Below are 21,800 nucleotides of genomic sequence, written 5' to 3'. Positions count from 1 at the left end.
CTTAACTAGCCAGTCAGTGGGATCCGAATCTATTTACCTGTAAAACAGGAATACTATATTTTCAATTTCTGAAGAAAAAGAAAACGAAGAGCACAGGATTATTTTTTTTTACCTGTAATGGAAAACAAGTTTTTTTTTTGTAACGAATAATTACATTCAGCCGCATTTTCCAAGGTTGCCTGGGATTAAAATTGATTATGTTTACGCTGTTTTATAGCCTTAGGTTCCTTCAAGAACAGTTAGGCTGACCGCCTTCGGAAGAATTCAAAACCAGTTAGTTGAGAATAAATCTGCATTCATAATTATTTTTTTTTTAAATTAATTTATTTGTTTGGTTTAGTGAGAAGGTAATTTCACAAAATAAAGAGCTTTGGCATGTACATCTTTCTGACTAGGACTCCATTAATGTGTAATATATTTACTGACCAAAAATAAAAACCCAAGGTCCATATGATTTTTTTTTAAATTTAAGGTGCTTTAAATAAATTGAGGAAGTTGTGTAACTCACTGCTAAAGTCCTGAGTCTTCAAAGCAAAGTGGTTAATTCGTAGTTCACCAGTACTTTCAGAAAGATTTAATTTTGGTATTTAACCTGCATTAAAAGGACCTGAAACTATGAGGATTCTTACATTCAGTTTAGAATCCTGTTTCCAAAGATATTTAATGTCCCTTGAGAGAGTTTGTCCATTCTTAAATAATGGAGTAAAGTCTCCTTACATTATCCTGTATCCTTTATTTTGTCCATAGTGATGGAACACATATATTGTAAATAGGATGTTCCTGGAAACTGCTCTAAATTATTATCTGTTGTTATATCCATCATATTGCGAAATGTCTGAGTGTTGATGGTTTTGTATAGGTTGTGTTGCATAGTGTAATGCAGTCTTGTGCTCATCTTGTAAACTGGTCTGTAGTTGACAATGAATGAAGAATTACTGTCACTGATGTGAATGTGCAGTATATAGGGAAGTGCAAAGTTTTTAATTGCAAATGTCTTCATTATCTGATATTTTGATGGGCTTAATGTGACTGATTTGCCTAGATTTTATCTTTGTTGCTTCACATATGCAACTTTTAATTACAGCATATTAAAAGTGACATGTCCTTGGATTAAATTTGAGCTGTAATAAAAATTGCATAAAAACAATATGGGTTATTTTTTTTAAATTAGACATGGTTATCTAAGCACGATTTATGTGAAGTTACCAGAACTAACAAATCACACCACAGTAGTAGTTAATAATACAATTGTTCACTTTTATTTTGCTTGAAACCTAAAACCTTTTTTCTTAACACCAGTGGAGGTGGAGATTTGGAGATAAAGTATATTAAAAAAACTGTAGGACACAATCATCATAGATTTCTTATACACACTATTAATTATTGCTATGATATCAGTATTATAATTGTATTAATTGTAGAGTTATTAAAAAAAATCAGCTCCTTTTCAAATCAGGGACATTCAGATTCCACTGAAGTGAGATTTTAATAGTGAGTTGCTTGTCTGATATGTAAGAAACTGCTGCAGTAGTGAACGAAAGTGTGGTTAAAATCTTTTTAATAAATACTGTCATGTTGGTAAAATGATGAAAAGTTTGTTTTACTCTTTACTGGGTCATTGGCTTGAAACGTGTCGACAATTAATATTGTCTACATTCTACTTGATTTTGATACCTTGACAATTCAGTCATGTCAGGACACTTAACACTGCTGATATCCTATCATACATTATTAATATTTGGAAAGGTTTAATAAGGTGCAGTGGGATCCTTCTGAATTCTGATTTTAAAATAGTACATTCCTTGATGAAATGTATTCTATTTCTGGTAGAGTAATTCTTTTTTTACAGCCACATTACAGTGCTGTAGAGCTCTTTTTAGAATCAATTTTCTAGTATACTGTATATGGATGAAGTCGCATATTGTACATTGCTCTTACATTTTAATCAGGTTTGACCAAATCTCTGTGAAGATCTAATTTTAAACCTCACTACAGGGAAGACCAGCTCTTTTGGTTTTAAGAGCTGCTTGTAAACTTTTTTTTATAATAGTTTAACACATTGCTAAAGCTTTAACAAAGTCCACGTTCCAGCTGAAAGAATTAATTCTTTTGTTTAGGGTTAAATTGGAGAGTACTGTATCTTTAGAAAACACTTCATACTTAATTTACATTATCAAAGATATGACAGATTACAAAATCTTTTTTCTAATGAGATTTTTTCGCTTTGATTTCTACAGTTCTGATCCCTGACTATGGAAACAGAGGCTACAGATGGCTATCTCGCTAGTAAGTTTAAATTTAATAATCTATATGTAATTTAACTCACTGAACTAAAAAGTATATTAGCACGATATTACGTTTAATATTAAAAACACTTATAGAATTCTGAAATTTTATAAAAATAGATTACATTATAGATTATATTATGTGGTCTTAGAAATATCCTTTCACATAAAAAAGGAACATATTTTATGGGCTATTCGGTTCTTTACATGCACAATTATAATGATTAGCTTTCTGTGTTTTAGAATTAAAAGGTTAAGCTTCTGAATGTCTGTGATATTCTTATCTTTGTTACATAGAATGATTGTTGCTCATCCACGCTTGATAATGGTGTTGCTCAAATGACCCCTAATTGTAGTGTTTTCCTTTGATATCCATTGTTGTTACAGCTGTTAGGCACTGTAGATTGAGTGAGTCCTTCATTCATTTACAGATTGTACAGAGTACTTCATACCACTGGGTCTCAAGCTGCCTGCTAGTATCACAAAACCAAATGAGCTATAAATTTTCCTATAAAAACTGAGCATTAACAGTTGGCAAAGGTTAGGATAAAGCTCAGATATGCCATTTTCTCATTTCCTTCCTGTTTATATACTGTATATTAATTGATAGGTAGTGACTCCATTAGAACGCCTTTCAGAAATGTTCATGCAACATACTCAGTTCTAATTATACTGTATATGCAGTATATATGTACAGTAACTGCTGTACGATATTGTGTTTTTTCCTTTGGGCGGAGGGGTTGCTATCTCACACCCCATCTACACTACATGTTTCCTTCTCTGGTTTTCTGTAGGCGCCCAGCATTGTGAAGGTATCAATAAACAGTTTTGATCAGATAATGTTTGTTTGTGAAAACACAAGGGATTTTCCGATTCCTAATAGAAGAATTGACCTGCAGTGCAGGTGGCTTAGACGGAGAAGGAGCGGTTCATTCCAAGAGCAGAGTCTGTGAGCAGAATGAGTCAGCGAGGACGGAGGCCATTTGTGACTTCTATACAGACTCCGGTTTGGAGATGAGTTTTCCGTTACAGTGTTCTTGAAAATTCTTCACCATGTTAGCTTCAGCATTTCAGAAGAGACCTGGAACGCTCCTGAACAGACACGTCGCAAAACTCGCTGGATAATAAAATTTGACCTGTTCGGGTTTCCAAGTTCCGAAATTGTGCCTGACAGACAGGGCCCAGTGAAAGAAAGTGACCCGTGTTCAATTTTGTCCCGAGCTGTGTGTGTTTTAACAGCTTTTAAGACAAAAACGATGCATCACATTAAAAAAATGAGCTTATGATTTGCATGTCAGCATACTGTATATTAATATAGATTGCACTGAATAGAATGGTTACAATATGTCCATGGGCTGTCCAGGCTAGGGTATATAAATGTGAAACTTTTGCCACTCAGGTTTTTACATGGATCTTAGAAAAACCCTAATTAAAAACCTGAATTAAAATTAATTGTAATAAAATCCTGTTGAGGATTCGAAGGATCTGAAGTTCCAGCTCCCTGGTGGCCTGTTTCCCAGTTACCCCGGAAAAAATATTTGGGTCTAATTACAGTCGAATTACAGTCGAACGCTTGACTATAATTGTAGCTCCGAATGTCAGAAAAAATGCTGCTGGGAGACTCTTCTGGCCAAAGGAGTCACTTGACATTTAATAACATGTTCGACTCTTGACAGTTAGTTATATGTCCAGGAAAACAATATTCTGTATCGTGTTATTTACTACTGTACTTGGTACAGAATGATCACAAAGGGATCACAAAGCCTTCTCTCGTTTGTAACTTTAATGTTCTTCATGTTACTGTTGCTATAGACATGTATACTCTCCCGTATGCCCTTAGATATCCAAGCCCTGGTTTCAATTCCTCTGCAGAAGAGGTTTCCTGACAACCTTTCGCAGGGCTTTCTTGCTTTTGTGCTAATCCTTCCATAGAAATACTGTGTGCTTTCCATTGACGGTGCCACCATTTGGATGTTTTCTGTATCATATATTGTTCTTCACTGTGTGATTGATAATGAAGATCAAAGCCAAAGGTGATAAGTAATTCTGTTTCGATCTTATAGCTGGGTGATATCCCTGGGACTGCTATCTGATTTATTGTGCAGCTTTAGTGCTTCGATTTTTACGTTTATTTCTGTTTCTAACTTAAATAAGGTAAAATAACTATTCATCTGGTTGAAAATAGTGGCTGCATTTTAGTTACAGAAGAAAAAGATGTACCGTGTTTTGACTCAAAAGTGCTATCTTGTGTTTTCCTGTAAAATTTATAATCTGAAGGGTGGTACTGTACCAGGTGTGAAGAGGTACCATCCTTGCTCTTTGCTTTGCGTTCAGAACCGTCAGATGGAACATACAGTACTGAGTTTGCCTTCAGAGCACTAAATCCTGATGAGATTTGTATAAGAGGTTGTCTCTTTCCATAAGTAGAAAAAAACAGAGTGTCTCAGGGTGTCTTGTTTTTCTAAATTTCATTTCCTTTTTTTTTTGTTAAGATAAAACAACTCTAAGCTTAAGCTGACACATTAAAATTTTAGGCCACGGGGTGAAGAATGATCTCCTATTAAATATTCACGGATCTAGCTAAAGTCATAGCTTAAAAACAGTTTATGCATTTGCTGACAATAGACTACAGTCTGTGACATTTGCAATAGTGGATAAAGATGTTAAATATGCTTTATTTTAAATTCAGTCAAACAACCTTTCTGGTTCTTTTTTGTGCAGGATATTTTTAAGTCAGAGTTAATGTGCCAAGGGTACCCTGAATGAATGCATCAAAACACCTGTAATTCTAACAAATCTTTTATTAAGAATACAAAGTTCCAAAAATAAGCTATACAGAAGTTTAGTATACTAATACTGTAGGCATGTAGTGTAGCATTTTTATATGTGGCAACAGGCATGCATGTATCATTATTGTTATTGTTTGTCTATGTAAAATACATAGAAACCATTACAGTAATGTTAGGCTTCTGCACAGTACTGTATGTCTTATAAAATATCCTTAGAAAGGTGTGTTATAGGTTCATAGTATATTCATCTAAGAGATAAAAACATTTTTGAAACAGTAATAGTAATAATTGTATACAGGATGAGTTCTGGACAGACACACTTTTTAATTTATTGTACTACAGTTATGGTATTTGTCATCCTTATTAATTTAACTCATTAGCATTAATTTAAGTAATGAGAATGCTGGCCATAAAGATGTTTATTTTTCTCTTAAATCTAAAATATTGAAAATTATATTATTTTAAAGCCTGCTATGGATAACAAGTAGCCAAATGTAGGCAGCTAGCCTTCTGTAGTAAGTTAGTTATATTTTTTTAGGTTTTATAATTTGGGTACTCTTTTGCTTGATAGTAAAGTTAACAAGTTACACATGGTACAGGTCAAATGGTACATTAAAGACAGGCATCATAAACATTGTATGTCCATCAGGAGCTCAAAATACTGTACAAACATGCTAACAAGGTGGTGTAAATTTACAGTGATGTTTCTCAGAGGCCAAAGGCATGTTACTCTATTCAGTATGTAAGGTAAAAGTCTGATCAGCAGTATTAATAGACAGTGGTTGAAGATGATATATCCAATTTATCTTATATGTTCTTGGAATAGGATTTAACAATACAGAGATTGTCCTAATAAAAGATACAAGTAATAGGTTTATTCCATGCTGAAAAAAAGAAGAAAGAGAACACAACGTTTCGGCCGTGGAGCCTTCTTCAGGTGTCAGGTTGACACCTGAAGAAGGCTCCACGGCCGAAACGTTGTGTTCTCTTTCTTCTTTTTTTCAGCATGGAATAAACCTATTACTTGTTCCTTTGCAGCCTACGCATGCTGACGCAGCTACCCACCTGAACTAATAAAAGATAGTCTAACACCTTAATGTAGCATTAATAATTCCCAATACCACTGCACTACCCCATTCAAAGCAATGCCATTGCTAAATGAGACACAGAGCTAAATTTCATCAGACAGTGCTGTGTTCTAATATTGAGTAGATTGTCATCAGCTTTGATATGGTAACGACCGTCAGGCAGCTTGATGTGATGGCTTTATGTTGGGGGAGGGTCTGTTTTGGCTATTGGCAGCAGATTTATCAAGTGGCTGCAACTGGGTTAAAGAATCTTCACCGTTTATGTTACCAGCTGCAGATACTGCTGTGACTAAGTGATCCCTCAGGTGGTCTCTCCATTGTTATTGCACACAGTTGACCAGGTCTAAGTCAATCCCAGGTGTTTCCTGTCAGTTGGTGTTGCTGTGTCGGGGGGGGGGGGGGGGGGGTTAATGATGTTGCATGGACAGATCCTGATTGTCTTAGTGACTTGATATTGTGATGTTCATGACGGCAACATTACCAGAGCATGATCCTTCTGGTGGCATTGTTTTAGGGTGATTTAAACCACTAAACCTGTGTATCTTTTGGACATGCAAACACAGCTTTTGCACATGCAACCATCCAAATGGGAAAGTGAGCCGTGACATTTTCTGTAGCATATTGCAATACTGTATAGTGCTGTGACCGTTTAGAGCTGCAGAACTAATCAATAGTAGTAAAAACACATGCTGCATTTCTGAAGAGTTTCAGTGTAGGCTTTCTTCTGAAATTAGCATAGATGACTCAGGAGATACCAAAAATGAAAAGACATCGTCAACTCTTCGCAGGTAATCATGCAAAATGCATCTAGTCTGCGGAAAAACGTCAGAAGCACAAATCCTTTTTTTTTGTCAGTTCCCTACAGCAGTAGCTTCCACAGCAGGCATTACCTGCCTGACAACTGAGCTGGTCTTTTGTTGTCTGTGTTGTTTTTCTTTCTAAAATCTGAGAACCTCGGGAGAAAAGAATAGAATTGTAGATCTCCACTGTTCGGTTCAGGAGAGGATCTTACTAGTCAGCCTTGTTGAGGTTAGGGACATACCTGATGAGGGCTGGTAGACTGATTATTGAAATCTGAAGACTCATTCTTCAGTCTTCAGTCATTTAAAAAAAAAATCTGAATTTCCTGCAAGGAATGTGCGCTCTATAGGCACGCTGAGGGATGGTCAGGAAGAATGACACTTGGTGGGACAGGAAAAACCAGATCCATGATCACTCTTTGTATTTTGAACTTGCGAAGACTAAGTGTTGTTTGTTTGGGGATAACTCCTGAATACTTCAGCGGCTGTGTGTTTCGCCCCATTGTCCTGACTAGGCAGCAGCGCTGAGCTGTGGTTAGAGGTTCTGGATGACGCTGCTGTTGTACCTGTGACCAAGACACTGCAGCTGAGCTGTCCAGTGAAGGACCCAGCTACATGAATGGGTGCAGATTTAAGTAGGTTTAAATAAAAGCATCAGCTAGATAAGTTAGTAATATTGTAAAGTTTCAGCTCTTGGCTTCTGTCCCCTCTAGCTCTGGGTTTATTCAATGCCAGTGACTTTGTATAATAAATTTCACATTTTCTCTCTTCTTATTTAATTATCAGTTTTAGTGGGAAGCCCTTTACTATTACCGTACTGGTCTGATATTGGCTTAAATGGACAATACATTTAATTCCATATCTTTTTGTTGATGTAATGTCCTAGGGCAAAATGCAGTAAACGCATTGGTGCCATGACAAGTAACTGCAAGTCATGAGTGGGTCATTTGCATAGATTTAGCATATTTACAGTGCGATAACATCCACATTCTTCTTGCACAGATTTTTGGAGTACATCAAAAAGTATAGACATAAGGACAGAGCAGTTATTTTCTCAAACATCTGGAGTGCTCACTGAAGCTGCTTATGCATCAATGTAATGGAAGAAACTCCATTATTAACACTCTAAAAGAGAGTTTAGTCTACCATATATAAAGTTTGATAAATATGATGTTTATAGAATATTTACAACAGTGTAGTTGTATAAGTTGTGCATAAAAACTAACTACAATTATTGTCCTGGCCAAAAAGTCACATTAATCAATTGTGAAGTTGGATATTAGCAGCATTATTTGATTAGAATTGTTATTAAAGTCTGGACACTTGTGCCAACAGTCTTTTGGTGTGAATGCTTGAAGAAATACTAAATAAGATTTTGGTAAAACTGTGTATACAGTTATATGAGCCTTAATGAAGAGGTTTTTACTCTCTGTGCTTTGGAAATCAAAGAGTTTCTAAGTACAATGCTGTGTGAATTATCCAAGTTCATTATGTATGTTAAGTACATAAAAGTCTCCATCATCTTTTCAAGCTCCTAATACTGACCTCCATAGTGAGCACTAAGCATGAGATGAAAAGAGATTGCTAAAAGTGCTTGAATGACTCAAGATAACACAGTCTGATTCAGTGTTTTCATATCACTCATACGGTCTTTTACAAATGCACCTAAATACAGCAGAACCACAATTTCGGAATTAATACTGACCCCCGCATCACCACCACACCCACTGAAGAGAGTGGGAAGAGTCTTGAATTCTCCTAAACACAGCCCAGCTTACAGTCAGTAAATGCATCTAGGGTTCTAGGGATTCTGAGCTCAGCTGTGTGGTCATGGAAAATGAGCTGAGCCGCTGCTACTGAAATCTGGACTGTGACATTGCTGTTGCCAGGGGAGGTCTGTTACCTGAGATTTCCTACATATCCGCTGTCACCCCTTCTGTTCACTGTCAGCGTTTCCAGTCTTACTAATACCAACTTCAATTGACTAAAAACGATAATGATAATCACGATATAAAAATAATATTGTCTAACTCTTAATGAAAGCATAAGATAAATGGCTGCTTTTAATGTCTGTTAAAAGAGCGCAGTTAAATGCACTAAGGTTTGAAGTCTTTATTTTAGCAAAGCAGTGCAGTTGAAGCGAAATCTAAAGAATATTTTTACTGCCTTATTGGAAGGATGGTGGTTGTCTTTTACTTTAAGGATGCCTATATCAATCTTCAGACAGCAATACAAGAAGGTCCCAAACTAAATAGTTCAGGAAAAATGAATGTATAGTTTTATTGGTGATTTTGTGCCATAGTCACTTCTTCAACATAATTGACTTATCTGTAATAAAGTGAGATGATTTGTGTTAGGTATATAAATCTGTGTAAGCTATATATCACCATGATTATGCATGTAAGCATGCTAACCTCATGTACAAAGCTGGGAGGCCATTATAATCGTTCATCTTGTTTGGTTGCTGGTAGCACATGGATCTGAGAAAGATGAAAGGAGGCAGGATATTTGTTTCAACAACATGGCTGAATAGATTGTTGTTCCAGACATCCACAACTCTTTCAGTAATAAACGTCTATCGTTCTCAGTTTTAAATACTTCCACGCAGAGTCCTGTGGTTTGTTTTTCGCTGTTGGTCCTGAAGAAGTTTAACAGGTTTACACCTGTCATTGTTTGGAATACTAGGATTGGTTGCTTCGTAGTCTTCTCTTATGAAGATGAAAAAGATTGCGTTCTTTTAGTTTGTTGCTTTAGGACATACCTTTAAGCCAGGGATGTATTTGTTTGGTCTTTCCTGGAGTGATTACAAAACAGCAACATCTTTCTTGTTCCACGGTGAGCACAATTGTGAGTTTTCCTAGCACATTATACAATTTTAACATTACATCATCCATCCATTCAATTTTGGACCTGCTTCTTCCAATTCAGGATCTCGGCAGTCAGCGGGTGCAAGGCAGGGTACACCCTGGACGGGACACCAGTCCATTGCAGGGAAAAATGCAGAGAAACACCCACACACACCCACACACACACACACACGGCAGGGCCAATTTTCCCAGAAGCCGATTTAACTACCAGTATGTCTTTGTACTGTGGGAGGAAACCGGATTACCCAAAGGAAATACATGAGAACAAGAGGAGAACATGCAAACTCCACACAGTTAGTGCCCCGAGTCTGGAACTGAACCCTGCAGGGCCCTAGCACTGCAAGGCAGCAATGTTAACCCGTGTGCCACCATGCCGCCCCAGCATTACATCGCTTGGCTTGAATTCTGAGGCTCTTAACTGTTTCTGATTCCGTCTTGGTTATGCATCCCTACACTGTCTGGAACAGTGGCTCACAATCCTGGTCCTGGAGTACCCCTGAGTCCTGAAGTGTCTGCGGGTGTTTGTTTCCACTTGACCCTCAATCCCAAATCGACACCCGTTATTTAGATGTTTTTCAGGATAAAAATTCTGTTGCGACAGTGAAAATAAACTGTCACAGACGTTTTAAGGTTCAAAGTGCTGCTAATAAACCTGTCTGTGTACTTTGGAGGGGGATATTTGAAAGCACAGGTAATTCCAGGGTGATCTGAGTACCAGTGATTTGAAGGCAGCACCAGAACAACGTTTTGAGTAGTTTTGCTTTTGCTGAGAATCTTCAGTGTGTATAATGGAAAGTGACTTTAAGGTTGTGTGGTGCAGGTAGGCCCTGCCCAGCTGTGATTTCATCCAACGTCTCTCAGGCTTCTGCCATCAAAACAAGTTAGATAGACAGCATCACCCCTGACAGACAGCGGAGGGCAGCCTTCTTGTCATGAGAGAGTTTAACACTATAATTCACTGTAACAAGTGTTTGTACAAGATCTGTTACACTTGTGGAACGTGAACGTGCTGTGAAACGGAGTGTGGATTTCCAGTTCTTATGGATGATTTACCTGCTAACTTGGTTATCATACTAAAGTTAGTGGATAATAACCACATGTAATAGTCAGAGAATTAAAGAAACACCCAGTATACTGTACAGTATATACATATATTGGCCAGGCTGGTCTCTAGTAGGGCATTTAGTAACAGTGTTTAGCAAGCATTGTTGCCAGCACCGTGTGCTAACACTTCTGTATTGCACTAGACCCCAACCCCTCCTACCAGCTTAGGGTAAGTTTTATTGCTCAGGAGCCCTTCATCCTGCTATAGGATTAAATAAGGCTTGGCATTCACTTTTATACACATATATATATACAGTACAAGCTGTAGTACAACATAAAGAAACAATATATAGATGCTGGGAGAGCAAAGAATATATTGCCTTCATAATCTATGTGTTTCCTGTTTTTACTACTTTGTTTACATTTCTGAGAATGGAAATGTCTTGCCTTTCATAATTCAGTGCAGATAGTCTCATAATAGGGCAATGAAAGACTCCTTTGGGTAAGAATGCTGTTATAATATGAAGTGTAGTAATGCCAATTTGCTGATCAATCACGGGGAGTTGATGTTGGATATGGATTTTTTATTTTTAAATGCGCTAATACTGCAGCCTTTTTTGTTCCCTGCCAATTTGGAACTGCCAGTTGATGATCAGCTCTGCATATGAATATGACTCTAGTAGAGCTTTGACTTAATTATATTGGAAATGAAATATGGTATAGTTGTCTCACTCATCTTGCTGCAAGCCTGCTCGAACCCATAGACGTAAGCCACATGGATCACTGCTGAAAAGAATGTGAGCAATATCCTGTCAAGCCCAATCATACTGTACTTAAGAGACTGTAGGGAATCCCATCACAGTTATCTTGGCCAGAGTGATTGCAGTATTAATGTTTGTTATGTGTTGGTGCACATTGGAAATGTGTACAATGGTGTGCATTGAAAATCTTCTTGGTGTTTCATTAAATAATGAGGTACCGAATGTAAACTACATTTTCACCACACTTACTGGGGAGTATCCAGTAGGAACAATAGTAAAAGTATAGCAGTAAAATAGCTTTACTAAAGGCATATATTTAACATATAAAATGCAATTTTAAATCTTACAAAAGCTGTTCTCTTCCCTTTCTGGCTCTTCAGTTTATTGCAGAATATGACTTTTTCTCATGATCAGTTCTGTGGAATGGCAAATGACTTTAACTCACATGAGAGCTGCTACACTTAGCATGAACTCCTTTTAGTAAAAACACAACTCAGAACCGAGCTGGCAATTGGCTTCTTTTCCAAACAGGGCTCTTTATAATACTAGACGTATTTGCTGAGAAAGCTGCAGGATTCATGTCTAATGTATACACCTTAGATTGCCTAGTGGAACACTAGATAGTTCCATTACTGAATTCTGCAATTATATAGAAAAGCACATTTGATGTAGATTCCAGACAACAATGTTGTGGAATACTGTATTCATATATTGGAAGCAATGTTTTACATATCTTGAACTAGCTCTTAATTCTAAGTTTAAAATATTCAGTTCATAGCAAGAATGATTTGTATAAATTGAAACGATTCAATTTGAATTGAAATTGAAAACTTTGGCATGTGTACTGTCCAGAAAGAATATTTTGTCTACAAAGTTTGTTAGGGTTGTGGTCAGTGGGTTAACTTAAAGAGGGCTGGCATGCAAAGGGCATGCTATTGGAAAGGTCTTAGCAAGTTAGCACAAGGATAATACTTTTTGTTCCCCTGGCTGTCATTTTTCACCAGGGGATTGAAAACGAGAGCTCTCCGCGTTCCTCTGGGTATCAGGTTAATGCCTGAAACTCCGCAGAAAGGTGGAGTTCTCCCTGGGGCAGCATACCGAGATCCATCATCTAATGACCATAAGACCTCTGGAAACCTGTTCTTTACATGTGAAAAGCACAAACACAGTAAGGGCTGCTCTGGAATGTTTTACTAGTTTATGCATACAGCATGTGTTCCTGCAAAGGTCTGGGGTCCTATTCAGAGTGTATCCTGCCTTGACCCCGTTGCTTGCTGGGATAGGCTCTGGCTCCTTGGCGTACTATATTGGATAAAGCAGTTTAGAAAATGGATGGATGTATAGGTGTTCATTTGATGCACTGTACAGCTGTGCACTGTACACGTACTTTTCCTTTCCAAGAGGACAAGTCACATTTTTTTCATGTAACCAAATAAGTTAATTGATAGCATATCTTCATTTCCCTTAACTGCTTGGAGATCCACTTACATCAGGAATTGCACTGGAGAGACTCTCAAATGTAGTCCATTTAGGAGTCCAGAGCACTGGACCACCTGTTCTATGCTGCTGCACAAAGGACCAGTGAGGACCCCGTTAGGTTTAGAAAGAAAGATGTTAATGCTACCAGTCTTTAAGCTGTTTCACCAACCTCAGTAATAATTATAATAAAACATTAATTAACATTACAAAGATGGAGTTTTTCATCTATAGATTTGGAATAGTATTTTTCGATTATCAAAAAAGAACTACCAAAACAAGATATTGTAGGTTATGGATGAGATGTTAATCCTTCTTGCTCCTTGTTTATTTTATTTAATAATTTCTAACAGGGAATTCTGTGTTATTCTGTATATTATTCTCTGCTTCTTGGGTCACACATCGTGCTGTAAACAGGACAGCCCCAATATGTTACTCTGTTATTAGTATAACCCAGTAACTTATTAATAACAATATAATAGCTGGGTTATTATCACTCTCACATGTGGAATGTGGAAGGAGTTTTGCCAAACCCTGCCAAAGTAACTTTTTTACTAATAACCTATGCATTCATTCAGACTTCTGGTTTTCAGATGCTTTTTTAATTTATATTACAGTATGTTTATTAATCTGTGTTATAATACAGATGTGGTACAGCTACAGTCTAAAGTATACAGAAAATACAAACAGTATCATTCTTAGGAGGTTCTTATAGCATAATTCATCACTCCCATACAGTAATTACCTCTCTTATCTCTTGCTGGTGGGTTTTTTTTCAGTTTCAAATTCATCTGTGAACGAAATGTACATATGATGTTTGTACTGTATGTGATGCCCAGAATTTTAGACGAATTGTTACATTGTTAAAGTTTTTAAGGGTTAGTCAGTGCGTTCAGTTAATTTAGACAATCTTTAATACAATTCAAAACAGATGTAGATGACACAGAAAACAGTCTGGTACACACAAGGTCTGAATTGTTTATGCAAATATTGTTTGGATGAGAGATTATTAATGCTACACTTTGAAAGGCAGTCGTTTTACTCTTAAATAAGTGCCCTTTCTCTTGTCTCTCAGGTAATGGTGACTGTTCTCCCAGGAAAGACCACTCCAGGATGGTGGTGGACCTCTCTTCAAATACACCCAATGGGCGACACTCTCCTCTAGGACTCCACACCAATAGTGAGTTCATTTTCCTTCATATAACCCCTGTGAGTACTCATATGTATATGTACATGTATATATATGAGACTCTATGTTAAAAATATTCCAGGTTAGGAGAAATAATATATACACAAAGTGCTGTGCAATAGTATTGGGACAGTAAAATCAAATATGTTATTTTTGTTTGCAGTCAAACATTTCTGTTTGAGATTAATATGAATGAGAGGATGATACATCTTTAATGATGATGTAACTAGTGATGGCTGCAGCAGAATGAATCCTGACATTTGCGGAAACATTTTGTCTGCTTATGTAGTGGAAATTGCTTCCATTCCTGTTGGGCAGCACTTCATCATGCAGCATAGCAGTGGTCCAAAACATAATGCACAATGCAACCAAGGCGGTCAACAGGAGAAAATGTATAAAAACCAAGTCAATCTTCAGACTTAAATCCCATTGAGGATGTATTTTACATGCTGAAGAACATACTGAAGTCAGGGCACCGCAGGAATGGGCAAGAACTCATACTGACTGCAGCAAATCATTTCAAATGATTCTACAAGTTCGGTGAACTCTTACAGACTTGTTGCAGTTCTTGGCACAGGTAACGGAAAACTGACTTTTACACTCAGAAATGTGCTTAAAGGGAATGTGTCCCAATACTTCAAGCCACTCAAGATCACTGTATTGAACCAAATTGGTTTTGTTCAAATATCATGAATTGTAACGATGGATTTAACCACATATACAATGGCTGTTATGTAGTGCGTTCACATTAGCTAATGCAGTACAGTGAAAGTAGCCAGCAAAATAATCGGTGCAGAAGAGCTTCAGCTGGCAGACATCTACATCAAACAAATAGTGTGGAAGGCCAGTATAATCATTGTCATGGCCACCACCTGCACTGTGAACTTGAGCTTCTTCCATCAGAGCATCAATTTAGACTACATAAATTTAAGTGCAATAGAACAAAGTTGTCCTTTTTTATTTTACTTTTTTCATCATGCATGTGATGATCCAGTTTCTGTGTTTTTTTATTTGTTAAGGTTACAGTACTTAAGCTGCTAACTTTCTTTCTGCTCTTATCCACGTATGTTTCTTAGTTGTTAATGGGTTCATGCTGTGTTAACTATATTGTGTATTGTGTTATGTCTTTTATACCTGCCTGTCGGATGATCGCCAATATAAAAAATACAAGTTTAGACTTTGCTGTCCCACGTTATTCAGTGAAAGGAACCATCTTCAGTTTTCTTTAATTGAAACCCGTGTTTTTGTTGTGTATTGCTTGTTGTTTTCTGGTAGTCCACACAAGCGCATGACAATTCTGAACAAAGAAATGAAATGCAATTCATCTCTGAAATAGCACTGTTGTGCATGTGAACGGAGCAGACATTTTTGAGGCCAACACAGCTGGCTTTAATTTAATGTTGTAACCTTTTTTTTCCCCTTACCCATTATCTGATTGTATAACCTCCAGTTCCAAAATATCTCATCCCTAAAGTGAACTGAAAAACAAAGAACTGATAGGCAGTACCAGCCATCTGATAATGTTGAGCATGTCATCGTGAGATGGTCCAATGAAAAAGGGAAGCACAGCATTCGTTATTAATCAGCATCTTGCAGGGACAATAAAAACAGGACGCTGATCCTGCGATTGATATTTTAATACCGTTATTCACATTTCTAGAGAATGGAGGTTTCTTACAAAAACACCTACTGTGTCAACTTCTGTGGAAGAAACATATTTTGTAATATGAGAGGAAGGTGCTGGTGTACCTTCATGGCAGGAGTTTGTTGATCGTTGCCTAATAGGGACGATTTCATCTTTCAGGCAAGATGGCGTGCCCCGAGAAATGGGTGCTGATAATTGCAGCACGGTCCCCTGATAAAACATGCTGGGACAGCACGTTCATAGATTTTCAAAGGTGAAAAAATGTCTTCAATGGAACCAGAACTGAAAAACAGCCAGCAGTTTAAAACGTGACTCACAAGTCCCATGTTCTCTTTGTCTGTTGAGCCCTGTGACGTTCGAAGCTTGTGCAGTGTTGCTCTTAAAGGGAGTGACATATTGTGCTTTTTGCTGATTTCATGCAGTTCCCCTACGTGACATACAGTCGATGGCTCGGGCCAAAGCTGATGTCATGTACGGTACGTACTGTAAATCCATCTCAGAAATAGCATTGTTGTGCATTGAGCTATTAATTGGGACATACAGTAAGTACAGTATGCAAGTTCATGCATACTTTGTAAGATTTCTAAATAGACCCCAACATGATTTAAGCTGTGGGATGCGTTGAATTAAATGTATTTCATGTAAGTACTTAGCATGTATGTACAATATGGACTTTACTGAGAAAAATGTATATGGCTATTGGCTGTGTATTTGTTAAAATCCCATAAGGAAAGTAAACACAATGATTGATTTATTCATATGTACACAACTACATGTATTAATATTAAGGTCTGTTATAGAAGGATACAATATTTTCTTGCTGTGTGCACCATGCTAGTTACACATGCTGGTGAAAATGAAACCCTTTAGGAATGAGCGTGAATTGAATATAAGGTTAAAATAACTAAATGTGCAAATCAGGGAATTTGCCTTTGTAGCTTTTGAGTTGTAATTGCTTTTGAAGTGTGAATTTCGTTCACTGGCAGGTACTGTTGCAGCTCTTCTGCACAAATGGGGTGCACCTAGGCTTCAATCACACTATTCTCTTTTTTCTTTTGCTCTTTTGAGCTGGGTTCCACAGGCACTCCCACTCGAAGGTATGTGCGTGTTTCTGGCTCAGGAGGCTGTACTGTTTGGCTGCAGGCCACTGGTGTCAGGAAGGGGCTGGATGGCCCTGCAGGCAGGCTGGGAACAGGTTTCTCAATGCTAGGGTTGGGGACTAGGCTAATGGAGCCCTCTTATCAGTGCAAGGCACAAATTGTTGCTTTCAGCCTAGACTTTTATGTCAGCTGGTATTGGTCTGCCTTTTGACTGCACCTAACTTTATAAAAGTGATAGGAAAGTGAAAGACTGCATCTTCTGAGAAAGGTTATGAATCATCTTTTGATCCAAATCTGACTTTTTGAACTAGTTTATTTCTGTAAGAATATAGCCATTAGTGTGCGAAACAAAGATGATATACCTACATGGAAAACAGGTAGCTGTTTGATATGTAGGCTAATTGTCTAATTTTTACACTCAGTATGTAAGTAAGATTAAATAAGAATGTATTTGATATGTATCTGATAGACGCTACAAGGCGATACAAAAATTAAAATGCAAGGGCTCTTTCAGCTTTCTCTAAGCTCTTTGTTGGGATAATGTTGTCTGCAGGTATTTTTGCATCACATTAAGAAAAAGACATAGATTTTTCTGTGTGGCACATTCTCCACATGCATACTGGCATTGTGATCTTCAGGCCTTAATTTGATCCTTGGGAGAGATGTTCTTTACTTGGATTTGTCTCTGTGTTCCCATGGAAACCATTTCAAGTTCTGTTAGTACAAACACTGTAACACTTCATGAAGTGCACTGCCCTACAGAACCTCTAAATTTTCTGCACTGTTGCCAGGATACAAAAACAGGTTTAGAAATCTATTCTTTCTTGAGAAAAGTTAAACAGGATGTAATATACATCTGGTCACATAAATCCCTTGTATTTGTGCATTACCATTTGTTAGTGCATGCCACTTGTGAGGTGGGCAGCATTAGGAAAAGCTTCCGAAGGGGTTTTCTTTCCTTTCCACATTTTCTTTCTTTTCCCAATTTAGTGTGAAATGTTTGCTTTGAGTTTTACACATGCATGATGAACTACAGTATAGTTAACAATGAAAATATGGTTCTCCTTCTAGTTGACAAATAACAATCTGAAAAAAAATACATTTTGCTTGGTGGTTGTCTTTTAATATTTATCTTATTTAGTTGATCTTCACACAGACAGTGTACAGTATATGTGGTCTGGGGGTGGAGAGAGAGAGAGATGGCTCTCTCTAGCAGATGACAGAGTCAGAGCAAACAGCAGCAGGTTGCTGTCAGCTGTTTCTGTGACAGCCTAGGTTTGCCAGTGCAGAACTTTCGCCATCAGTACAAAGACTCTTAAACTGCCATGTTTAACAAAAACAAAAAAAGCAGGTTTGATTGAACAGCAGGGCTTTAATTATCATGTCACAAAGAATGTACAGATATTTTAATATGATCAAAGATGGATTCCTTTAAGTGGTACATAACTTGATTCCTGAAATTTGCTAAAAGGTTTATCTTAAAAGGAAACAGGAATTGCTAGATTTCGAAGTGTTCAAGGTAGGTATGTTCAGTTTTATGATCAGGTAAGAATGCAAAAATGTACGTGTGACTTCTTTTCCTGGGACATGTGTTCCAGGAGGAATTAGCTTTCATCTCCAATTTGTTTTTTAGAGGATCTTATTAGAAGTATGTTTGGGGTCATCTTCATGGACGTGTAATATTGAGAGGATTAGATCCCGCCTTTGTCAGCTGTACATAGGGTAACATTATTTTTTATTAATGAATAGTAAAGTACTCAAAGTCAATTTCAACATCAGTCTTGTCTGAGCTCTTCATGATCTCAAAATGAAAACTCAAACGTGAGTTTAGTAATAAGTGCACTCTTTGGTTTTGGAAACATCACACAAAAATGTCACCTGATTTTTTGGGGTATGTGTGTCTTCACTTCTGCCACACAGGATGATATAGAAGCAGAGTTTAATAAGGTGCTCAGATCTAAAATTAGCTAATAAACTCTAGCATTTTAACTATCACTTTCTAGAATTGAGTGTTCAGTACTTTCAGTAGAGAAAATGTAAGACAAAAAAGCCAAGCTAGAGTTTAATAGAAAATAAGTAATGCATAACCTTATTGTTTTATTATTATTTTTTGAGATGGAAGGGGATAATATTTATGTCTGCAGATGAATCTCTTGAATTTAAGTCATGAAAGGTAATGTTTTTAGAGAAGGAAATGTATATCCTATTTGTGCTTTAGTGTAGTTTAGGAACCCGGCTTTGTATATTGTTTCAGCATTAGCAATAGTGACAGTAGTCAACACAACTTTTTAGTCATGAGTTCATGGACGTTGCCCAGTGAATTTGGCTTTGAAGATGGCACAAAGGGTATAAGTGTCATGTTTGCTTTTTATAAGAAGCCTTTTCTCAGCACAATCCACAGGGCAACAAGTCTGCAGACCACACGCCATTGAACAGGAACTGCAAAGTTCAAAGTCAGGAACATAAACTGCACAAAAACGAAAAGTCCCAGAAGGAAGACAGTACAGAGAAAAAAGAAATTCATAGAAATTAAGTGAGGATTGTGTGTGCGCAAGTGTTGATATTTATATATCAGTTTGTAAATACTGTACATAATAGTCTGATCAGCTATAGACATACTGATTTTAGTGGTATTCACTTTTGATTAGACTAACAATGTAGTGATTTGGCTAATGTTTTAATCCAATGCGATAAGAGATTTACATTTGTACGCATTTCGAGGTTTTACTGTACCCATCTCAGGTTCCTTGTTCAGTGCTACAACAGCAGTGCTCCACCTGAGATTTTACCTACAGCCTTGCCCGTGTGTGTTCAGAGACTAATCCAGTGCTGCAAACAGATACATAGCATACTCATCGTTTATCAATAATAAATACTAGACTATAAAATACTAGTAATATTAGACATACACAGTCATAGGTTGTTTAAAGGGAAAAAAAGCTTATTTGTTGAAGAAGCTGATATCATAATCACATAGTCTTTTTTCTAATCACAGGGCATTTGTGAGCTGCCTTCAATTTTGCAAGAAAATTATATTCAGTATTCTGAAGAAGGCAGTAATTGTACTTGTCTCAATCATAAAGCTGTCATTCAGTTAATACTGCTACCAAATTATTATGATATTAAATAAGTATTAGATGGATTCTTTCAATATTAAACATCTGTTGTTTAAATATTACAGCCCGGAGAGTTGACTAATTATATTTTAATTAATTTTTGATGAATGTTATACCATGAAATAAAGTCACTTAAGGTGTAGATACTGCTAATAATGGGAATATCTAAAGTGCATTTATGATTGATTAATTGTACAAAGTAATAAAATCTTCATGGTGGTTTCATATATTTAATAATTGCACATCTACTGTATAGTGTTTATTGTGAGCAAAACAGAAAAGAGAAGAAGCAATTCAGAGGTGTTAAAAATGATTCCGGCACTCATTTGTTGCATATTTATTGCTTCTCAGTATCTGCCAATCAGACATACAAATTAGTGTTTAGAAAAATTACAACAGAAATATGGAGGGTGTTTAACAATTTTCTCACTTTTCTGCTGAGGATGGGCAGTGTTAAGCACATGCCTTAAATTTCTGATTTCCTTGCCCCCTGCCTCCTGTAGACACGGCTCTGGCAAATGTTTTCCAAGCCGCTCTTTTAGTTTATTACAAAGATGTGAGCCTGTGCTTCTTGCAGCCCTGATAGTGTGTCCTCAGCTTTTCTGTAGGATGCAGTAGGCACTGTGAAACCAGCATTTTTTTCCTTTCCTACTTGCCTAATGCCCAATCAGTGTAGGAAGTGGCCTCTTAAAGGGTATGGCAGCGAATCATGGTCGGCTACCAAAATTCACCTCCTACTCTGCAGTGATTTGTTTATTGCAAACTCATTTCACTCTATTTCCTTTGTGATTGGAATTACCTATGTTCAAAGACACTTGGTACAAGCCCCTCCCTCCAGCACGAAGACGACACAGTTGATGCCCACGCCCTTGTATGCAGTTGTCAAATTCAAGCCGATTTCATTTGTTCGTTTGTTGGCCTACAATATCAGGACTTCACACGACAGAGCAATGTAGCCCTCCCAAAAGACCTATAGTTAATACGTAGAGAAAAACAGATTATGAAATAATTTAATACATATAAGATAAATAGCCTGAATGCTTAACAGTATTAAATGTTTCCAAGCTATTTGCTTTAAAACACTTCTACCTGATGTACTGTATGAGGTTAAGCAATCAGATAATCCTTTAATATACATCATTATATCAATCTTTGAAGATAACACTATTGCAAAACAAATGACTGGCGACACCAAACCGATCTTTCGGCTTGACAGGAGTCTTGAAAATGGAAAGACTGTTTTACCATCGTATGTCTAGTCCATCAAGAAAAAATAAAAAGTGTAATATGATAATAATAGATTCAAAGGGCCTTGTTGTTCATACAGTTTAGCTCTCTTGTTAATTTAGGACAGTTACATCGGAATTAGAAAGCAGAAGGAGAATCGCCTTGGATTAATAATGTTACAAGGTATAGTGTCAACTGCATTTGTTAGCTTTTATTCATAGCACCCAGATTACGGCTGCCTCCCTGACTCTTAACATGATTTCTTAACATGTTAAGAGTCTTTTGGTGTTCATGCACAGTTTTTGTGGTGTGGCTGTACATAACCTCCTGTTGATAGTCTCCATATCTAGGCTTTAGCTGACACTGCACCTTCTCACCCAGTGAGTGAGAAATAGTGAGAGTGCTGAGGCACA

At 37.1% G+C, this 21,800-nt stretch overlaps 1 protein-coding gene across 4 annotated transcripts in view; it reads left to right on the top strand.

Annotated features, from left to right (window-relative positions):
• ikzf2 (IKAROS family zinc finger 2) overlaps window positions 1-21,800 on the top strand; it is a 46,202-nt gene that overhangs the window by 4,752 nt on the left and 19,650 nt on the right. For 2 of the 4 annotated variants that reach the window (XM_088931362.1, XM_088931361.1), the window contains exons 2-3: window positions 2,238-2,286; window positions 14,186-14,290. In XM_088931362.1, the coding sequence (XP_088787488.1) occupies window positions 2,253-2,286; window positions 14,186-14,290 (139 nt within the window). In that variant the 5' untranslated portion in view covers window positions 2,238-2,252. Of the gene's footprint in view, window positions 1-2,237; window positions 2,287-12,638; window positions 12,803-14,185; window positions 14,291-21,800 lie in introns of those variants that run through there. The other 2 variants (XM_088931360.1, XM_088931363.1) reach the window with 2 other exon arrangements.

This window comes from Atractosteus spatula, chromosome 13 (genome assembly GCF_055471065.1).
Source record: "Atractosteus spatula isolate fAtrSpa1 chromosome 13, fAtrSpa1.hap1, whole genome shotgun sequence".
Classification (NCBI taxonomy): Eukaryota; Metazoa; Chordata; class Actinopteri; order Semionotiformes; family Lepisosteidae; genus Atractosteus; species Atractosteus spatula.
Note: the sequence above shows the minus strand (reverse complement) of the source record. Positions and strands in the feature narration are given on the sequence as shown.